This window comes from Orcinus orca, chromosome 20, assembly GCF_937001465.1.
Source record: "Orcinus orca chromosome 20, mOrcOrc1.1, whole genome shotgun sequence".
In the NCBI taxonomy this organism is placed as follows: Eukaryota; Metazoa; Chordata; class Mammalia; order Artiodactyla; family Delphinidae; genus Orcinus; species Orcinus orca.
This window is the reverse complement of record NC_064578.1, coordinates 3,900,225-3,916,353: the sequence shown is the minus strand read 5'-3', so window position 1 is coordinate 3,916,353 and position 16,129 is coordinate 3,900,225. Positions and strand designations below refer to the sequence as shown.

At 54.1% G+C, this 16,129-nt stretch overlaps 2 protein-coding genes across 5 annotated transcripts in view; one reads left to right on the top strand and one right to left on the bottom strand.

Annotated features, from left to right (window-relative positions):
• KIAA0513 (KIAA0513 ortholog) overlaps positions 1–4,347 on the top strand; it is a 63,372-nt gene extending 59,025 nt beyond the window's left edge. For all 4 annotated transcript variants that reach the window (XM_049704065.1, XM_049704064.1, XM_033406342.2 and 1 more), the window contains one exon: positions 1,170–4,347. In XM_049704065.1, the coding sequence (XP_049560022.1) occupies positions 1,170–1,396 (227 nt within the window). In that variant the 3' untranslated portion in view covers positions 1,397–4,347. The remainder of the gene's footprint in view (positions 1–1,169) is intronic.
• A 358-nt stretch (positions 4,348–4,705) lies between these two features.
• CIBAR2 (CBY1 interacting BAR domain containing 2) lies at positions 4,706–13,880 on the bottom strand (the record flags this gene model as incomplete). The annotated part of the gene is made up of 8 exons (XM_004280146.2): positions 4,706–5,123; positions 5,613–5,711; positions 7,201–7,314; positions 10,352–10,456; positions 11,241–11,256; positions 11,413–11,504; positions 11,577–11,650; positions 13,502–13,880. Coding segments are annotated over 8 exons (993 nt in total), but the record flags the coding sequence as incomplete, so codon positions are not given.
• Positions 13,881–16,129: the final 2,249 nt, after the last annotated feature.

The window sequence follows — 16,129 nt, the reverse complement described above, 5'->3', positions numbered from 1 at the left end:
CCTTAAGACGTGTCAGCTCGAGAGCCTCGTGGCTCTAACTGTGGCCTCTGGGGCTTCAGGAGGGTCTCCCACGTGCATCCCCTGTTTCTCTCCCACCCATTGGTCTCGGACCTGAACTTGCCTTGGCCATACCCACGCATTGCCCTTAGTGGCCCAGAAGCCGGGGTCCGTGATGCAGGTATGTTATATGTACGCTTACGCGATTTCGTGTCCCACGAGGCGACGTTCTACAAACTATATTTTCAGGTGGAGAAAGTTTCAAGGTCGAGCTCTCAGAACAGTGCTAAAGTCAAAGCTGTTTCCTCTGAAGAAAAAAAACGTCTATATATTTCACCTCAGATTGTCAGAGGGCAGAAACTGAAATAAATTCTTAAAAAAAAAGAAGTCAGTCTGTTGAAGTTTTGTTTTCACATGTCCGTGAGCACATTTTTTTTTTTTTTTTTTTTTTACAGAATTTACAATCTTCTCAGTGATGACAGAGAAAACACCTTTTTCTGGGGTCAAATAGACGTTCTCCCCACTTAGGCTAAGCAGCTGGGTCTTGTGCAGACGTGTGTGTGTGTCGTGGCCAAACCGATGGGCAGAGGGAGTGTCCGCTGAGTCACCGCCGGGGTGTGTTAGTGAACGGAGGGGCCTTGGCCTCCAGGATGCCTCCAGCCCCTTCCAGCTGATATCCTGGTCTTGCCTTTGAGCCACAGCTGCCTCACTTCTTGCTTTTGGGGGTCGGGGGGCTGTGAGTAGAACGCGATTACCACCCCCGCCTGACACACACAGGACACCTTCATCACCCCTGACAACTTGGTTTGACAGACGTATTTTGTGAAATGTTGGGCTTTCTTTTTTTCTGATTATAAGAGGTCAATAGCCATGTTCTAACTCTCCAGACTAACAGATCCGGGAGGTAAGCCTGAGGACCAGCACAGGGCCTAGAAGAAGTGTCCTTGGTACCTGGAGAAGTGGACTCAGTTCCAGGGGCCCCGGGTGGGATGGTTCCCAGGGCAAAGGTGCAAGCAGGTCCCCCAGCCCGGGCCTGGCCACCTGAGATGGGCTGCGGTATGTGCCCTGATGCTTGGTGGGGCAGGGGCCGGACCGCCCTGTCTCTGGTTCTCCCACCCAGCCTGGAGGACCGGCCCGGGTGGTAGAAGCCTTCACACCTGACTTTTCCTCAGGTGCCAGGAGAGTCCAGCAGCTGAAGGCCAGGGGCTGGATTCAGAGGCAACTCCTGGTGACGGGGAAGGACCCCTCTGAAGGCAGCAAGGATTCTGAAGAGCACGGGGACCCGAGCCTGGGTCCCGTTCTACCTCCCCACCAACCCACTGCGTGCCTTTTGCCAAATTGTCTTTTGAACCTCAGTTTCTTCATCCATATAATGGGAGGGAAAACATCACCCCTCTGAGGCGGTTCCTGCGAGAAATGCAAATGTGCTTCTCACTCTAATCTCTTTCCTCCTTGTCCCGATGAGGAAATAAATCAACCTGGGAGCTGTACCTGTAGGAAGGGTCCTGCCCATTAAAGGAAAAAGAAAAACGACCAAACTTCTCTCTAAATTTTATAGGAATCCATTTAAAACATACTCTTCAAAATTCATGACACTAAATACAAAAGAAATGTAAACAATTAGGCATTCACATCGTGTTCCTTTGTAAATTGTAACCTTCCTACTTCTGACTTTATTGACGCTTAAAACTGTGCTGAGGCTTCCAGGGCACCCTGACCATGGTAACAGCCCTGTCCCTTAAATTCGCGCCGAGCACCTCTGCCTGCAGCCACCTCCCCTGCGCAGTGCCACAAACGCTCCGGCTCCCCGAAAGAAGCATCTCCCCCTTTCCATATTTGGAACAAGCCTCTCACTAACGAAGTCACCTTTTAATGTCACAGGAAATGACCGCAGGTGCTCTCTTTTCTCCTGTACTCAGATCCTGCGTGAGTTGCACTGGGAAGCAGTGGGGTGGGTTTGTCCTCAATGCCTGGGACTCTGAAAGGAAGAGACCCCAAAAGTTATGCTCCTTCCACCCCTGCTCACCCCACCTCCCCCCTCCTGGGCCCCAAAGAGAGGAGCTAGGAATTTTGTCTCTACTCCCAAGCGACCATGCACACAGAGCCAGGGAAGCTCCTGGCCGATGTCCAACCCTGGAATTGGGAACGATTGGTCTCTTCGGCGTGCTGGGGCCAGAGAGGGAGGGGAGAGGCCCCCTTGTGCCGTCAACTTACCTTTAATGAGCACCTACTGTGTGCCAGGCGCCACCAGGCTCCAGGACCACAGATGAAGAAGCAAGGTCCTTTTCCTTCAGAAACTATCAGTGGGGTTCAGACACAGCTGAGGTTAAAAAAAGGTCCATTTGTGTGTGTCTGTGTGTGCGTGCATGTGCACACATATAAATGCTTAGAGTATAAAAATACAACATAAAATATATACTGTAAATGTGATGATATAATACAATCTATGATAAGGTTATTTTATAAATTATTATATAGGAAATATAGAATGTTTTAGTTATTTTTGGAGTGAGTGTCCTTCCTGGTTGAATCAGGGTGGGCTTCCCTGAGGAGGTGCCTTGGCGCTGCATTTTGGGAAATAAAAGTCACTGTGGCAAAGACGTTAATCCTGCAATGATCCCATGAGAAAGGTTTGGTATTTTTTAATTTAATTTAATTTTTTATTGAAATATAGCTAACTTACAATGTTGTGTTAGCTTCTGGTGTACAGCAAGGTGATTCAGTTGTACATATCCATATTCTTTTCCATATTTTTTTCCATTATATGTTATTACAAGATACCCCTGTGCTATATAGTAGGACCTTGTTTATCTATTTTATATATGCCAGTGTGTATCTGTTAATCCCATACTCCTAATTTATGCCACCCCCCCTTAACCCTTTGGTAACCATAAGTTTGTTTTCTACGTCTGTGAGTCTATTTCTGTTTCGTAGATAAGTTCCTTTGTGTCGTATTTTAGATTCCACATGTAAGTGATATCATATGATATTTGTCTTTCTGTCTGACTTACTTCACTTAGTGTGATAATCTCCAGGTCCATCCATGCTGTTGCAAATGACATTATTTCATTCTTTTTTATGGCTGAGTAATATTCCATTGTATGTAGGTACCACATCTTTATCCATTCATCTGTCAGTGGACATTTAGGTTGCTTCCGTATCTTGGCTATTGTAAATAGTGCTGCCATGAACCTTGGGGTGCATGTATCTTCTTGAATTAGTTTTCTCCGGATACATGCCCAGGAGTGGGATTGCTGGATCATATGGTAACACTATTTTTTAAAGAACCTCCATACTGTTTTCCATAGTGGCTGCACCAGTTTATAACACATTCCCGCCAACAGTGTAGGAGGGTTCCCTTTTCACCACAGCCGCGAGGAAGGTTTTGTTCACCACTTTGCTGAGGAGGAAACCATGGTACCCGCAGTGGGGAATGAAATCAGGGGCTAGCTGGCTCCAGAGCGTAGTGTTTATCCTGAACGGCTGCAGGACGTCCTCTCCCTGGCAGAGGTCTCTAGGAGGCAGCAGGAGGTGTGCTGAGAGCCGAGTGACCCAGAGCTCAGATGCCCCCAGCCACCATCAGGAATTTGCTCCCCAAATGTGCACACCCAGGGGGCCCAGGCGGGCAGGCGGCCGAGCCTGCGGACTCCCACCCCTCCTCCACTTCTGTGATGTGTCCCTGGTCCCAAGGTCATCTCCGCACATCACGTCCCTATGGTTTGGGTGAATTGCGTCCCCAAAACTCATGTGTTGAAGTCCTAACTCCCAGTACTCACAATGTGACCTTATTTGGAAATAGAGTCTTTGCAGATATAGTTAGTTAGGATGAATGGGGTGGACCCCTGATCCTATGACTGGTGTCCTTATAAAAAGGGGAAACAGACCCCAGAAGGAGCCAGACCTGCCAGCACCCTGATCTTGGAGTCCAGCCTGAGGGAGAATAGATTTCTGTGGTTTGAAGCCCCCAGTGTGTGGTGCTGTGTTAGGGCAGCCCTGGGAGATGATTCACCTGCGACCAATAAGGACTCTGTGGGGCTCTCCCGGGACAGACCCACCCAACGTCCTCCACCTGACTCTTGTTTGTAGAAAAACTTTAGCCTCCTAGGCTAGTTCCCTGAGTTCCAAAGAATAAATTTAATCAGAGAAATGAGAAAATGCAGAAGCTAAGGAAAATAGTCAAGCAAGACAAAATAATAAGAGTTCAGCCATTAAACAAAGCCAAGGACCTTTAGTTCCTCCTCAAGGGCTATAGATAATATTCTGCGCCATGTCCTTTGAGCTGTTTTGCAGGTACGGAAACCCGACAGGTGGAAGAAGTTAACTGGATGCTGCCCAGTTACCTCACCACCAGCCAATCAGAAGAATGTCCACAAGGGACTTCCCTGGTGGTCCAGCGGTTAGGACTCTGCACTTCAACTACAGGGGGCCCGGGTTCGATCCCTGACTGGGGAACTAAGATCCCACAAGTCACACGGTACAGCCGAAAAAAAAAAAAAGAATAAAAGAAAAATGTCCGAGAGCTGATAACGCGCCCCACAGTCTCCCTCCCTCACCCTGTGTTTAAAAACCTTTCCTGAAAGTCATCGGGAAGTTGGGACCTTTTGAGCACCAGCTGCCTGGACTCTCTGCTTGGTGCCTGCAATAAATCCTGCCCTTTCCTTCACTACAACCCGGTGTCAGTAAATTGGCTTTACTGCACACAGGCAAATGGACCCGAGTTTGGTTCGGCAACACACGTTCACACGGGCTTAAACACCCAGAAGCCCAGTCGTAAGACAGGAAATGAGACCCAGCAGGAGTCAGGGTGAGATGCGCCCATGTTTATTGAACACCTGCTATGTACCAGGTGTCCTTCTGGGCACCCTGATCCCCAGAGCAGCCTGTGAGCTGAGTGATGTGATTCCTGCCAGACAGATGAGGAAAGCGGGACTCAGAGGACACGGGGCTTGCACACGGCAGAGCCTCCGAGCATCCAGCCTCAGCCCCCTTTTCCTGACTGGGGAGATCTCGTCCTAGCGAAGCAGCCCCTTCCCCTGTCCCCTGAGGTCCTCCACGGGGTCCTCCTCGGCAGACTTGTCCTCACTGGCTGCTTCTTTTCTCTCGCTCCGTACGGTGCTCTGGGTGCTCTAAATAAAAGAAATACAACAACAACAAAATCATCATCACCATCACAGCAACAACAGCGATAATAATAATGGCAGTGACAAGCATTGTTTCCTGAATGTTTCGGGTAGATGTGTTCGCCTAATGCCACAGCCCTTTGAGGGGGTTACTATCATTGGCCCCACTTTGCAGGTGAGGAATCTAAGGCACAGAGAGGTTAAAGAAATTTCCCCGGGTCACACAGCTTGGGAGCAGTGGGTTTGGACCCAGGCAGTCTGGCTGGGGACCATACTTCCTCCGCTGCCTTTCAAGAGAATTATTCAGAGAGCATGAGACGCCCCTCACCACACTGTGGTTCCCTGAGTCTGCTTCAGGCAGGTCCGGGTCAGACTCAGGGCCACCCTCCCACTCCCCAAGCAGCACTCCCTTCTCAGACCCGAGTTCTCAGCCGGCCTCTGGTCTCTGGTCTCTTCACCTTGTCACAGGTGTTACGCCCCACCCCCAGTGCTCACCTGGGTGAGAAACCACGGGACGGCCAGGGGCAAGGTGGTGTCCGTGAGCAGCCGAGCGTCATAACGCCCGTGAACTCCACGCATCTTGGCTCTAAAATCCTGCCAGGAGGGTTGGATCCGGTCAGGAAACAAAGAAAGGGGTGCCAGCGGGAAAGAAAGACGTGGGACGAGAAGCCGGTGCCCAGGTAACTGCAGGGACCCCCACCTACACCAGGTCCGCCTAGGAGTCTCCTGTTTCTTATTCCTTATGATCTACTGCAGAGCTGTAAGTGGGCATTGTCATCCCATTTTACAGATGGGAAAACTGAGGCCCAGAGGCAAGGTAACACGTCCATAGTCGTGCAGGGAGATTAGAGATCACACTGCCCCCCGACCAAAATAGAGTTGAGTGAACGCAGCAGAGCCCAGCCAACCTTCACTGACCCTCCTATGATGGTTTTAAAGCTCATCCACAAATTCTTTGACACTTCTCCCATCAGGAGCTGGACTGTAATTCTCCTCCCCTTGAATATGGCCTTAGTGACGCACTTCTAAGGAACAGAATGTGGCAGACAGGATGCTCAGTTTCTTCGGAGCTTAGGTCACGGAAGGTGACACAGTGTAATTCTCTGATGCTCACTCTTGGACCAGCTGCCGTGCTGTGAGGAAGTCCACGCCCCATGGAGAGGCTGTGGGCAGTTATTCAGGCTGCAGACCCCACTGCAGACCCAGACGGGATGGGCCTCACTGGGGTACAGCTCATGCAGTCGCCCAGGGCCCCCAGCTCAGAAGGACTCTGCCATCTTGGAATTGTTAATAATTATTGAACAAAGGGCCCACGTCTTCATTTTGCCCTAAACTCTGCAAATCACGTGGCCCATCCTGGACCCAGATGACAGCCATCATCTACCACACACGGGCGAGGAGGCCTTGGAAGCAGCTCTGGCCCCAGCTACGGATTGGCTGAAAGACGGGAGTGAGGACAGCCCAGCTGAACCCACCAACCCTAGAGCCACAGAAGATAATCCCGGTAAACGACCGCTGCTTTACACCACGAGGTGTGACGCAGCACATTAGAGATAACTCAGATGGCTTTTTCTAGATCCTCATCACATCAGGTGTGGATAATAAGCACTTTGTCTCCCTCCGAAGTTCAGCAGGCATCAGCCTGGCGATGCTTCTTGTTGTTGATTCATTTGTTTTTAAGCACCCAGGTGATGGTCATGAACGTGGATGGTCCAGAGAGAAGGTGTTGGGGAAATTCCCCACCTCTGGGGACTTGTGGTTGCCAAGGGGGAGGGTGGGAGGGAGAGGGATGGACTGGGAGTTTGGGATTAGCAGATGCAAACTATTACATATAGAATGGATAAACAACAAGGTCCTACTGTAGAGCACAGGGGACTATATTGGATCTCCTGGGATAAACCATAATGGCAAAGAATATTTTAAAAAAGAATGTCGTATGTGTAAAACTGAGGCACTTTGCTGTACAGAAGAGATTAGCACAGCATTGTCAATCAACTAGGCTTCAATAAAAAAAAAAAAAGACAAAAACAACCTCCAATTCAGCCCCAGCCCCCAAATAGGAGATGAGATGTCCGTGACCCACCTCCAGATCTCTCTCCAGGTCGTAGCTCTCCAGGGTCTGGAAGGCACTGGAATACACCTCCACCGCTTTGGCGTGGAAGACCATCTCAATGGTCACAAAGTCCGAAAAAATTTTCTATGGGGAGAGACGCCCAGGTCACATAAGTAACACTGTCAGAAGGACTGTCCTGGGGTCATCTCGACACGGACCAATTGGGGGGGGGTGTGTGTGGGCGGGGTGTGTGGGGGGGCTTAGTTGTCTTTGCAGGGCAGGTCCTAGGTGTGGAATTTCAATATATTATTTCTAATTAATTTATTTTTGTTGAACAGATAATGCATTCCCATAGTTCAAAAGCTGCCTTGCACAGAGATTGTTCCAGAAATGTGTGAGGCCTTGTGGACTTTCTGAGGGGCATCCTTTTCTCAGCTCTGTCAACCTGGGCTCCTCCACTCAGCTTGCGCTTCTCTCATTCTGAGGTCAGGTTGATGGCTACAAACTTTCAGCCTCTGTCACCGACGGGCTGTAAGTGGGTCTTATGGGAGGGGGAGGGGATGCTACTGGCCCAGAAGCCCCACAACCTGATAAGCCAGCTTGTCAAAACATTATTAGTGATGGAAACGTTGGCTTCTCTTGATCAGATGGTTCAGCTTGGCTCAGTAAGCTCTCACAGAGCTCCTACTGCGTGTCCGGCTCCAGTGGGGGCTTCTACCATGTGCTGGGCCCAGCACAAGCTCCTACTATGTGCCAGACCTGAGGGGAAACTCCTGCTTTGTGTCAAGTCCAGCACAGGCTCCTACTGTGTGTCAGTCCCCTCCTACGTGCTGGGCCCAGCACGAGCTCCCACTGTGTGCAGGGCCCAGCACAAGCTCCCACTGTGTGCAGGGCCCAGCACAAGCTCCCACTGTGTGCTGGGCTCAGCACAACCTCCCACTGTGTGTAGGGCCCAGCACAAGCTCCCACTGTGTGTAGGGCCCAGCACAACCTCCCACTGTGTGCTGGGCTCAGCACAAGCTCCTACACCGTGTCAGGCCCCAGCAGGAAACAGGCTTGCTGTTGGGGGCGGAGCCTGCAGTGTGGAGACACACCTCTTCCTGTCACGTGGGAAGCACCTGGAAGAGGCGGGCCAGAGGAAGCCGCTAGGCCGCCTGGGAGAAGGAAGGGGCGAGGGGCCCAAAGACTGTGCTGGAAATCCCTGGCTCCTGCGTCCTCCCGTCCTGCCCCCGGGAGGCCGTGCTGGTGACAACAACAGGCCGCGTCCTGCCCTTTGCCGGCCTGTGGCCCCCGAGGAAATGACGTATCCTCTCAAGCCTCAGTTTATTCGTCTGCACAGGAAGGACAGGAGTGGTCCCAGTTCACAAAGCCCTACGAGAGATTCAGTGAGCGCCGCGTCTCTCGACCTGCGGGCCCCTCATCAACACCAGCCTCACCTGGGAGCTTGTCAGAGATGCACATTCTTCGGCCCACCCAGGCCCACTGGATGGGACGCCAGGGTGTGCCCCCCGTGTGCGTTTTAAGGAGACCGCCAGGGCATTTCTGACGCGCGCTCAGGTGAGTGAACCGCTGCTTGAAAGCATGGCTTACATTCTTTTTAGAGGAGCCAGAGAGTTATTTTGTAGATACTTCATTAGAATCGTGACCTAAAACTGATAGAGTGGTAATGATTATTTCAAGTTTGGGCTTTTATCTCTTTTAACATTTGGAGGTTTGGATAAGCGTCTCTTACAAATGAATTCCCCCAATTTTAAAGGATGCCCATGTTAAAATGTATGCTTCTGCTGGCCACCGACCGTGCAGAACCTTGTGTGCTCTCGCCGGCCTCGAAAACGTCAGGTGCTTGATAATGGCCTGCTGGTGCTTTTAGGTTCTGCCTGCAGCGTGGATGCTTGAGCAGTAATTACCACTGTTTCACTCGCTTCATTCGTTCATTCTTTTTCCCAATATTTACTGAGTACCCACCAAGTGCCAGGCCCTAGACGTGGTGCCCAGGACCCAGGAGGGGACGTGGCAGGCAGGGGGTCTTCTCTGTGGCTTCGATGTGCAGTATAGGAGGTGGCGTGGAGCAGTGAGATCTCCCCTGCTGTCCGCCATCACGGCGTCTGCGTGAACTCTGTCTCCCAAGAGCGTCAGCTCTGTGAGGACGGGGCCTTGCTTTGCTGGCTGTGGTGTCCCCAGCCTCAGGCATAGCGCCTGGCACACAGTAGGTGTGTATTCAACATCTGTGAGATTCACGAGTGAATTAAAGATACAATGAATCCACCCCCTGGGATAACTGCCCCCAGAGGGAGCGGAGCAGAGAGTGTTAACAGTTGGTCGGACCAGGTCTGGGGGTCCAGGTGAGTTTCTCTGAAGGACAGCAGGTGTGAACGCGATGCAGAGTAGGGGCAGAGCCCTCCTGGTAGAGGACACAGCCTGTGCAAAGGCCCTGAGGTATAAAAGGTCTTGGTGAACTCTTGGAGCGTGGAGTGGTGTGTCCAAGGGAAGGCTGGAGGGCGGGGCTGGGGCTTTGAAGCCTTGGGGAGGATTTCAGCCTTTCTCCTTGGAATGAGGGAAGCACAGGAGGGTGTTACACCCGGGAGTGACAAATCAGAGCTGCCTTTTGTGAGAGCCTTGGGGCAGCAGTTTGGAAAATGGACGAAAGTGGCAGGGGGGCAAGAGTGGGTGCGGGGGTCTCTGTGACCATCTTGCCCTTAAAGACGCCACCTCCCTGAGGCCTCTTGTAGGAGCTGGGGCTCTGGGCCTGGGGCTCTGCGTGGGTCGGGGTGGAGAGAGGAAGTATTTGTGCCCCTGGGGCTGTGCAGAGAAAAGGAAGAGGGTCCTGTGGATACTGTGCGGAAAGGCAGGGGCTGGGGGGCACAGACTCTGCCCAGTTCTCCTGGTAGGCGGGGAGCTTGGCCGGGTGCTGAGAGCGCACGGCTGCCACTGCTGGCTTCCGGGCAGGACAGCTGAGCAGGACAGCTGCCCGAGCAGCCGGCCTCTACCCGCCGCGGCCAGGAGGAAGCCAGGATGAACTGTCCTGGGAGTCAGGGCCCTGAGAGCCGAGCAGGCACAAGCTCACACACACACAGTGTCGCAGGGAACACACATGCTCTCACACATACACAGGTGCACACCCGCCAGAGCTCACCCACGGGGCCGCCCAGAGTACTTCCGACCAGGGACCGACCACCCCCACCTGGAGGCCCTGCAGCTTCTGCTCCTGGAAGGCATCCACCATCTCCTCCGGCTGGTGGGAGGTGCGGCTGGCATCCGCCAAGGCCCTCTGCACGCCGGTCTCCGCCTGGCCCCAGAGATACAAAGTGTCATGGGGGCTCCATTCTGGATCATTCTCTGTCCCTTCACCCCACCCTTGGGCCAGCTGTCCTGCATCGTGGGAGCCTCTTGCCAGTTTGGTTTTGGAAGGAATGGCCGAGTGGGACCACAGCGAAAGGGGCAGCTGCTTCTTGGACAGACCCTCTTGTTAGCTGTGTGACCTCAGGCAAGTCACTGAACCCCTCTGAGCCTCAGTGTGCTTGCCTGCAAACAGGGGATGGCTGTAAGGCCTGCTTTGCAGGATTGTTGCAAGCATGAGAGTGGGCTCAGCTGAACTACTGCTATGACAGGTACTCCACGTTCGCTGATAATTAATTCCCGCGTGTGGAACGATTTTAGGTAATTAACTTACTGGTTGCCTTGTTTGGCATCTATATGGCCTGACTCCACAGCAGGCCTGGCACGTGAGGAAGCTGGATTTCAGAGCCTGACGCCCGCAGAGCTGAGTTGGGGGTTGCCCCTTAGCTCTCTGTGTGACCTTGGGCAAGTCACTTTTCTCAGTTTCCCCACCTAGAAGTACCCGCCTCCCGTGAGCAGTAAGTAGGTAACCCTGACAAGGAAGCAGGCTGTGGAGGGGAGTCTCTCTCTGACTCGCTGAGTAGCATCGCTGATGGGACGGAAGCCAGGTCTCCTGAGCCCCGGCTGATGGCTGGCTGTCCCAGAGCCTCTGACTCTGCTGACCTGAGCCCGGGGCCCTGCACACACCTGCCCAGGTAAAGCTCACCTCGGTGTTTTGTGAGGCCGTTTGTCACCTGCGTGCGAGCCTGCCTTCCCCAGACAGACTTGCGACGCTCACCTGGGGCTGAAACAGGTGGCGTCAGGGATTCAGGTCAGCCAGCGGCCCCCATGGGGGGGGCACGGTGATGCACGGCCCCGGCCTCAGCGCCCCCCGGCCCCTGCCTCGGGAAGGATACGATGGTCTACCTCTGGGAAGGGGACTTCTGCCTGAGTCTCTCCAGCTTTTCCAGTTGTTTGAGCTCCTCGTTCCGGACGCGTTTGAATTCCTTGATCTCAGCCTATGGAAGGAGGAGGGTGCTTTCCTGGGGCCCCAGCCCCCCACGTGGCCCGCGCCGCAGCGCCGTGCTCACCTGGGGGTCTGCTTCATCTGCACGCCGTAGAGCTTCGGGCTTGACCACCTTGGTCTCCAGCCTCTCGACCTGGGGGCACGCGGACATAACACAGAGCGGGTGGAGCCGGGCAGATGCTGGGGGGCTGCACGGCCACCGGCCTGCACTTACAGAGCGCCGTCTGCATGTCCGCAGCTGCACGGTGGGCCCTCCTCCCACCTTGGGGTTGCGAGCACGGGCGACACCTTTCATCTCGCTGAGCCCTGTTTCCTGGCCTGTACAATGGGTATAAGGAGTGTACCCGCCCACGGTTTTTTAGCAACTGGTTGGGACCCAGCGCTATTTCGTTTCTCCAGACTGCCTTAGGTCTCACCAGGGATGCCGACAGAGCCACCTGGCACACGGACTAGCGGGGAATTCAGAGCTGACTGTGCTGTGCGGCATCCAGGGACATGGCAGGGTCAGCGAGGGGGACACCGCACGCCCCTGAGTCAGTGCCTGTGTGCCAAGCCTAAAACTAGACATGAGGATAAACAATACCAGTACTGGTAACAGTGGTCACAGTTAAAGCTAGTGTGGGTTACGTGCTTACCCTGTGGGTGTCACAGTAGAACAGGTGTAGGAGTCCCCCCAAGGGCTTCTTGAAACCCTGATCTCCAGGCACCACCCCAGAGCTTCTGACTCAGCAGGTCCAGGGTGCAGCCCAAGAATCTGCCTTTTTCTGACAGGTTCCCAGGTGAGGCTGGTGCCTGGAGGATGGGGTCCCCTGAGAGTCGGGTTTGCCCGATGGGCCAGAGGAGCTGGAGTCCCCACCCAGCCCCTTCCTCCTCCATTATGGCTTATGGCTCTTGTAAACGCAAACCTAAAGAAGAAATAATTTTTTCCCAAGTGCTGAAAGGGAAAGGGACTTATCCCTTCCCTTTCCGTGCAGTATTCCTTTGAGAAAACATGCAGTTGTAAATCCTTTCTCTGTCCCTTTGAGATGGATATAAAGCCTTTAAAAACTGAAGAAGCCTCTGGCTGGTTTTACAACCAGGAAAGCCCAGTCATCTCTGAACTGTAAACTTGGGGAGCACAGCGTCTCCAGGGAGTTTGCCTGGTGCCCGGCTCCCAGCTGTACCTACCTGCTTGTCAGAGAGAGGTGAGGTTTTAGTTTTCTTTGGATAAAGATGATTAGCCAGCCCAGGTGGCCACCCAATCGCCAGGTGGAATTAGGAAGTCCTGTGTGACAAAAGGTGCTGTCCCCTTCCCTGTCCTCAGGGGGAGTGAGGTCTCTGTCTTTGCCATCACTTATTCGATCGCCTGTGAAGTGCATTACCTCTGGCTTAACGCTTATTCAATAGAAAACTGTTTCATTCTTTTGTACCATCGCAGAGAGGATTTTTCTGGGCTGGCTGGAGTTTTGTTTTATTTTATTTTTATTATTGTTTTTTTATCCCAAACTCCTAACCCTTCCGTCTCCAATGCTCCCTCCCCCTTGGCAACCACAAGTCTGTTCTCTATGTCTGTGAGTCTGTTTCTGTTTCATAGTTCATTTGTGTCATATTTTAGATTCCACGTGGAAGTGATGTCATATGGTATTTGTCTTTCTCTGTCTGACTGACTTCACTTAGTATGATCATCTCTAGGTCCGTCCGTGTTGCTGCAAATGGCATTATTTCCTTCTTTTTTATGGCTGAGTAATATTCCATTGTATATACGCCCCATGGGGATTTTGATTTTTAATTCTTTCCCTAACTCCCTGCAGCCTCCTTGCCCTCCACAAGCCTCCAGGCTCTCAGTCCTGTAAACTGCGGTGTCACCCTGGGGAGGGAGTGATGTGAGCGTCCTCACTCTGGGGACACCTTTGGAGGAGATGCGTCTGCTGACTGTGGACCCTGCCGGCCGGCTCCAACTCTCAGATCCCCCCGGGAAGTGGGTCCGCTGGGGCCACTCGCTCCCCTCGGCCTGCCGGTAACCCTGCACTTTGGCCAGGTCCTCGGCGAAGTTCCTCAGGGCGGCCCGCATCTCCGGGTTCTCCGTGTTGGCGAAGTCGATGAGCTGCTTGACCGGTTGGTCGGCCTTGTCACGCAGCCGGGCTGTCTTGCGGGTGTAGGCAGCCAGCAGCGAGTAGAACTGGCTGAAGCACTTCTCAGCGTTGGTCACTGTGTCCTCCGTCACCCACACCTGCTGTCCCTGGGGAGGTGGGGGGCCGTTCTGGGCACGGACGCCCAGCCAGGCCACGACAGCGAAACAGGGGTCACCCACCCACCGCCCTCCTCCTAGGTGGCAAACCCAGGCCAGGCGTCCGGTCCCCAGGATAATGCCCAAAGTCCCCGGGTCAGGCCGTCAAGGCAGATGCGGGAGACCAATGGGGTCACAGGGCCGGTCAGTGGCCGGGCAGGAGTGCAAACATGGGCTTGGCTCCTAACCTGGCCTTTCCCACCCCGGGGCCCTTACAGGGGCTTTATCTTCCCAGCAGAGTTGGTCTGTATTCCTCTTCTCTCTGAAATCCCCAGATTCTCTCTTTTCCCCGAGCTGTTGACATTCTCTCCCTTCTCTACATCGTAAATCTTGATTAATAAACTTTTTTGGGCGGTGGGGGGACCAGTTTTAGGTTTACAGAAAAGCTGAGTGGAAAGTACACAGGGTTCCTACATACCCCGTCCCCGGCGCTCAGGGTTTCCCTATCATCAACCGCTTCCCTTTAGTGCCCGACCTCTGTTACCAAAGGTGAACCAATAGTGACACATTCTTAGTAACTAAAGTCCCTCGTTTACATGAAGGTTCCCTCTTGGTGTCCTGCATGCCGTGGATTTTGACAGGCGCCATCGTCAGTACCCTGCCTCCACCTTCACAGTGTCGCAGAGAACTCTCGCTGCCCTGAGGACACCGTGCTCCGCCCGTGGGTCCCTCCTCCCTCCCCCAGCCCTGAACCTTTAGTGTGTCCTCCTGGCAGGCCGTTTATCACCATGTACCGCTTCCTGTTGTGCTTGGTTCCTCTCACCCTCCGCATCTTTCTGGGTCGGGCTTGCGGGGAGCGTGATGAGTCATCTTTACGTGCCACTAGCCTGGGGCCTGCCCATCGCAGGTGTTCCATGAAAAAATACAGAGTGAGTGAAGGACCTGCTGGATTTCATCTTCCCGAGACAGTAAAGGGGGCACAGCCTCAGACAGTCGCCTCGCTCTCGCACCACTGCACCCTCTCCTTGCCCCTCGTCCCACCCAGGTGGTCACTGCCCCATCCTCTCTCTGTATGACCAAAGCCCCCAGCCTGTGCGTCCCTCCAATCACATTTCTAAAGCTGGAAGCTGAGAGGAGGGCCCTTTGTCCTCCTAGCAAACCCTAACTGCTGCAGCCCTTTACGGTTTGCAGTGCGCATCGTGTGTGTTACCCTGCAAACAAGGTAAACAGAGACCAGAGAGGTGCAGCATCTTGCTCCAGGTCACACAGCTGGCCGCAATCCCTGTCCCTCCACATGGGGTCCTCGGACCCCCTCAATCAGAATCGCCTGGGACACAAGTTAAGCCTGCAGAATCCCAGCCCACTCTCCGCCAGACTCCCTGTGAGCGAGGTCCAGGGGGCTGCATTTTTAAAGAAGCCCTTCAGGTGGTCCAGGGGCACCCTCGAGTTTGTGAGCCCCAGAGGAGCCAGGCGTGGAAACAACTGGGTAAGGGGCAAGTTGAGAAGGCAGGGATAGATTCAGGCTGCAGGCAGTGGGGTCGGGGACGATTTCACAGAGGGGGTGATGCCTGATGGGGTTTTGAGGTATGAAGAGGGGTTTCCCAGGTAGAGATGAGTGAGGGAAGTTGGGGTGGCCCCTGTGAATTTAGCTACCCCAGGGCTGTGGGCAAAAATGCTGGAGACGCAGACAGAGGCCAGATTCTGGAAGCCTCCATGGTCTCTAGACCTCCAGGTGGGTGTGGTGTGGGTGGGAGAGCATCCTTACCACTGCCCCCCCCGCCGGCAGTCCAGGCGGCCCCATCTGTCTTGGTGCGTCTGGCCCCGAAAACCCGGCCGCCCCCTCCCTCCCAACCCAGGCCAGCGTGGGGCTGCTCACCTGGAGAGAACGATGTTCATTGTGGCTGGAGACAGCAGCTGTCCTGGTCCTGGGGAATACGGACAGGGCCCCAGGGGTCCCACAGGCCTGGGAGAAGCCACACGGGGCTGGGTGCAGCTGCATGGTCCTGGCTCAAGGGACGCTGCCACCTGGTTACCAGGCGACGTGGCCACCCGCAGTCACCCTGGGAGGAGCCTCCGCTGGTCACTAAGGCAACCTCTCCCCGGGCCAGCCTCCCCTAGCGGATTAGGAGGCCTCAACCAGCCTTGCGCTGGTCCAGGTGGGGTCGCCGAGAGGCTCCCACTCTCCCGGTGAAGATGGAGGTTCTTGTGGACCTGGCAGCGCTGGGGTTCCCGAGGAGGTGCGGGGACCGGGCTTAGGGCTGCTGGCCCTGCGCCCAGCTGTGCTCGTGGGCCGTACTGCTGGGGCTCCTCCTCCGAGAAGGCCACGCGGCCTTCCCCAGGCTCCTAGGAGACTTGGCTACTCAGGAGGGGTTTGCGAAAAAGCACAGTGAATCGCTGCTCGTCGCTGAATC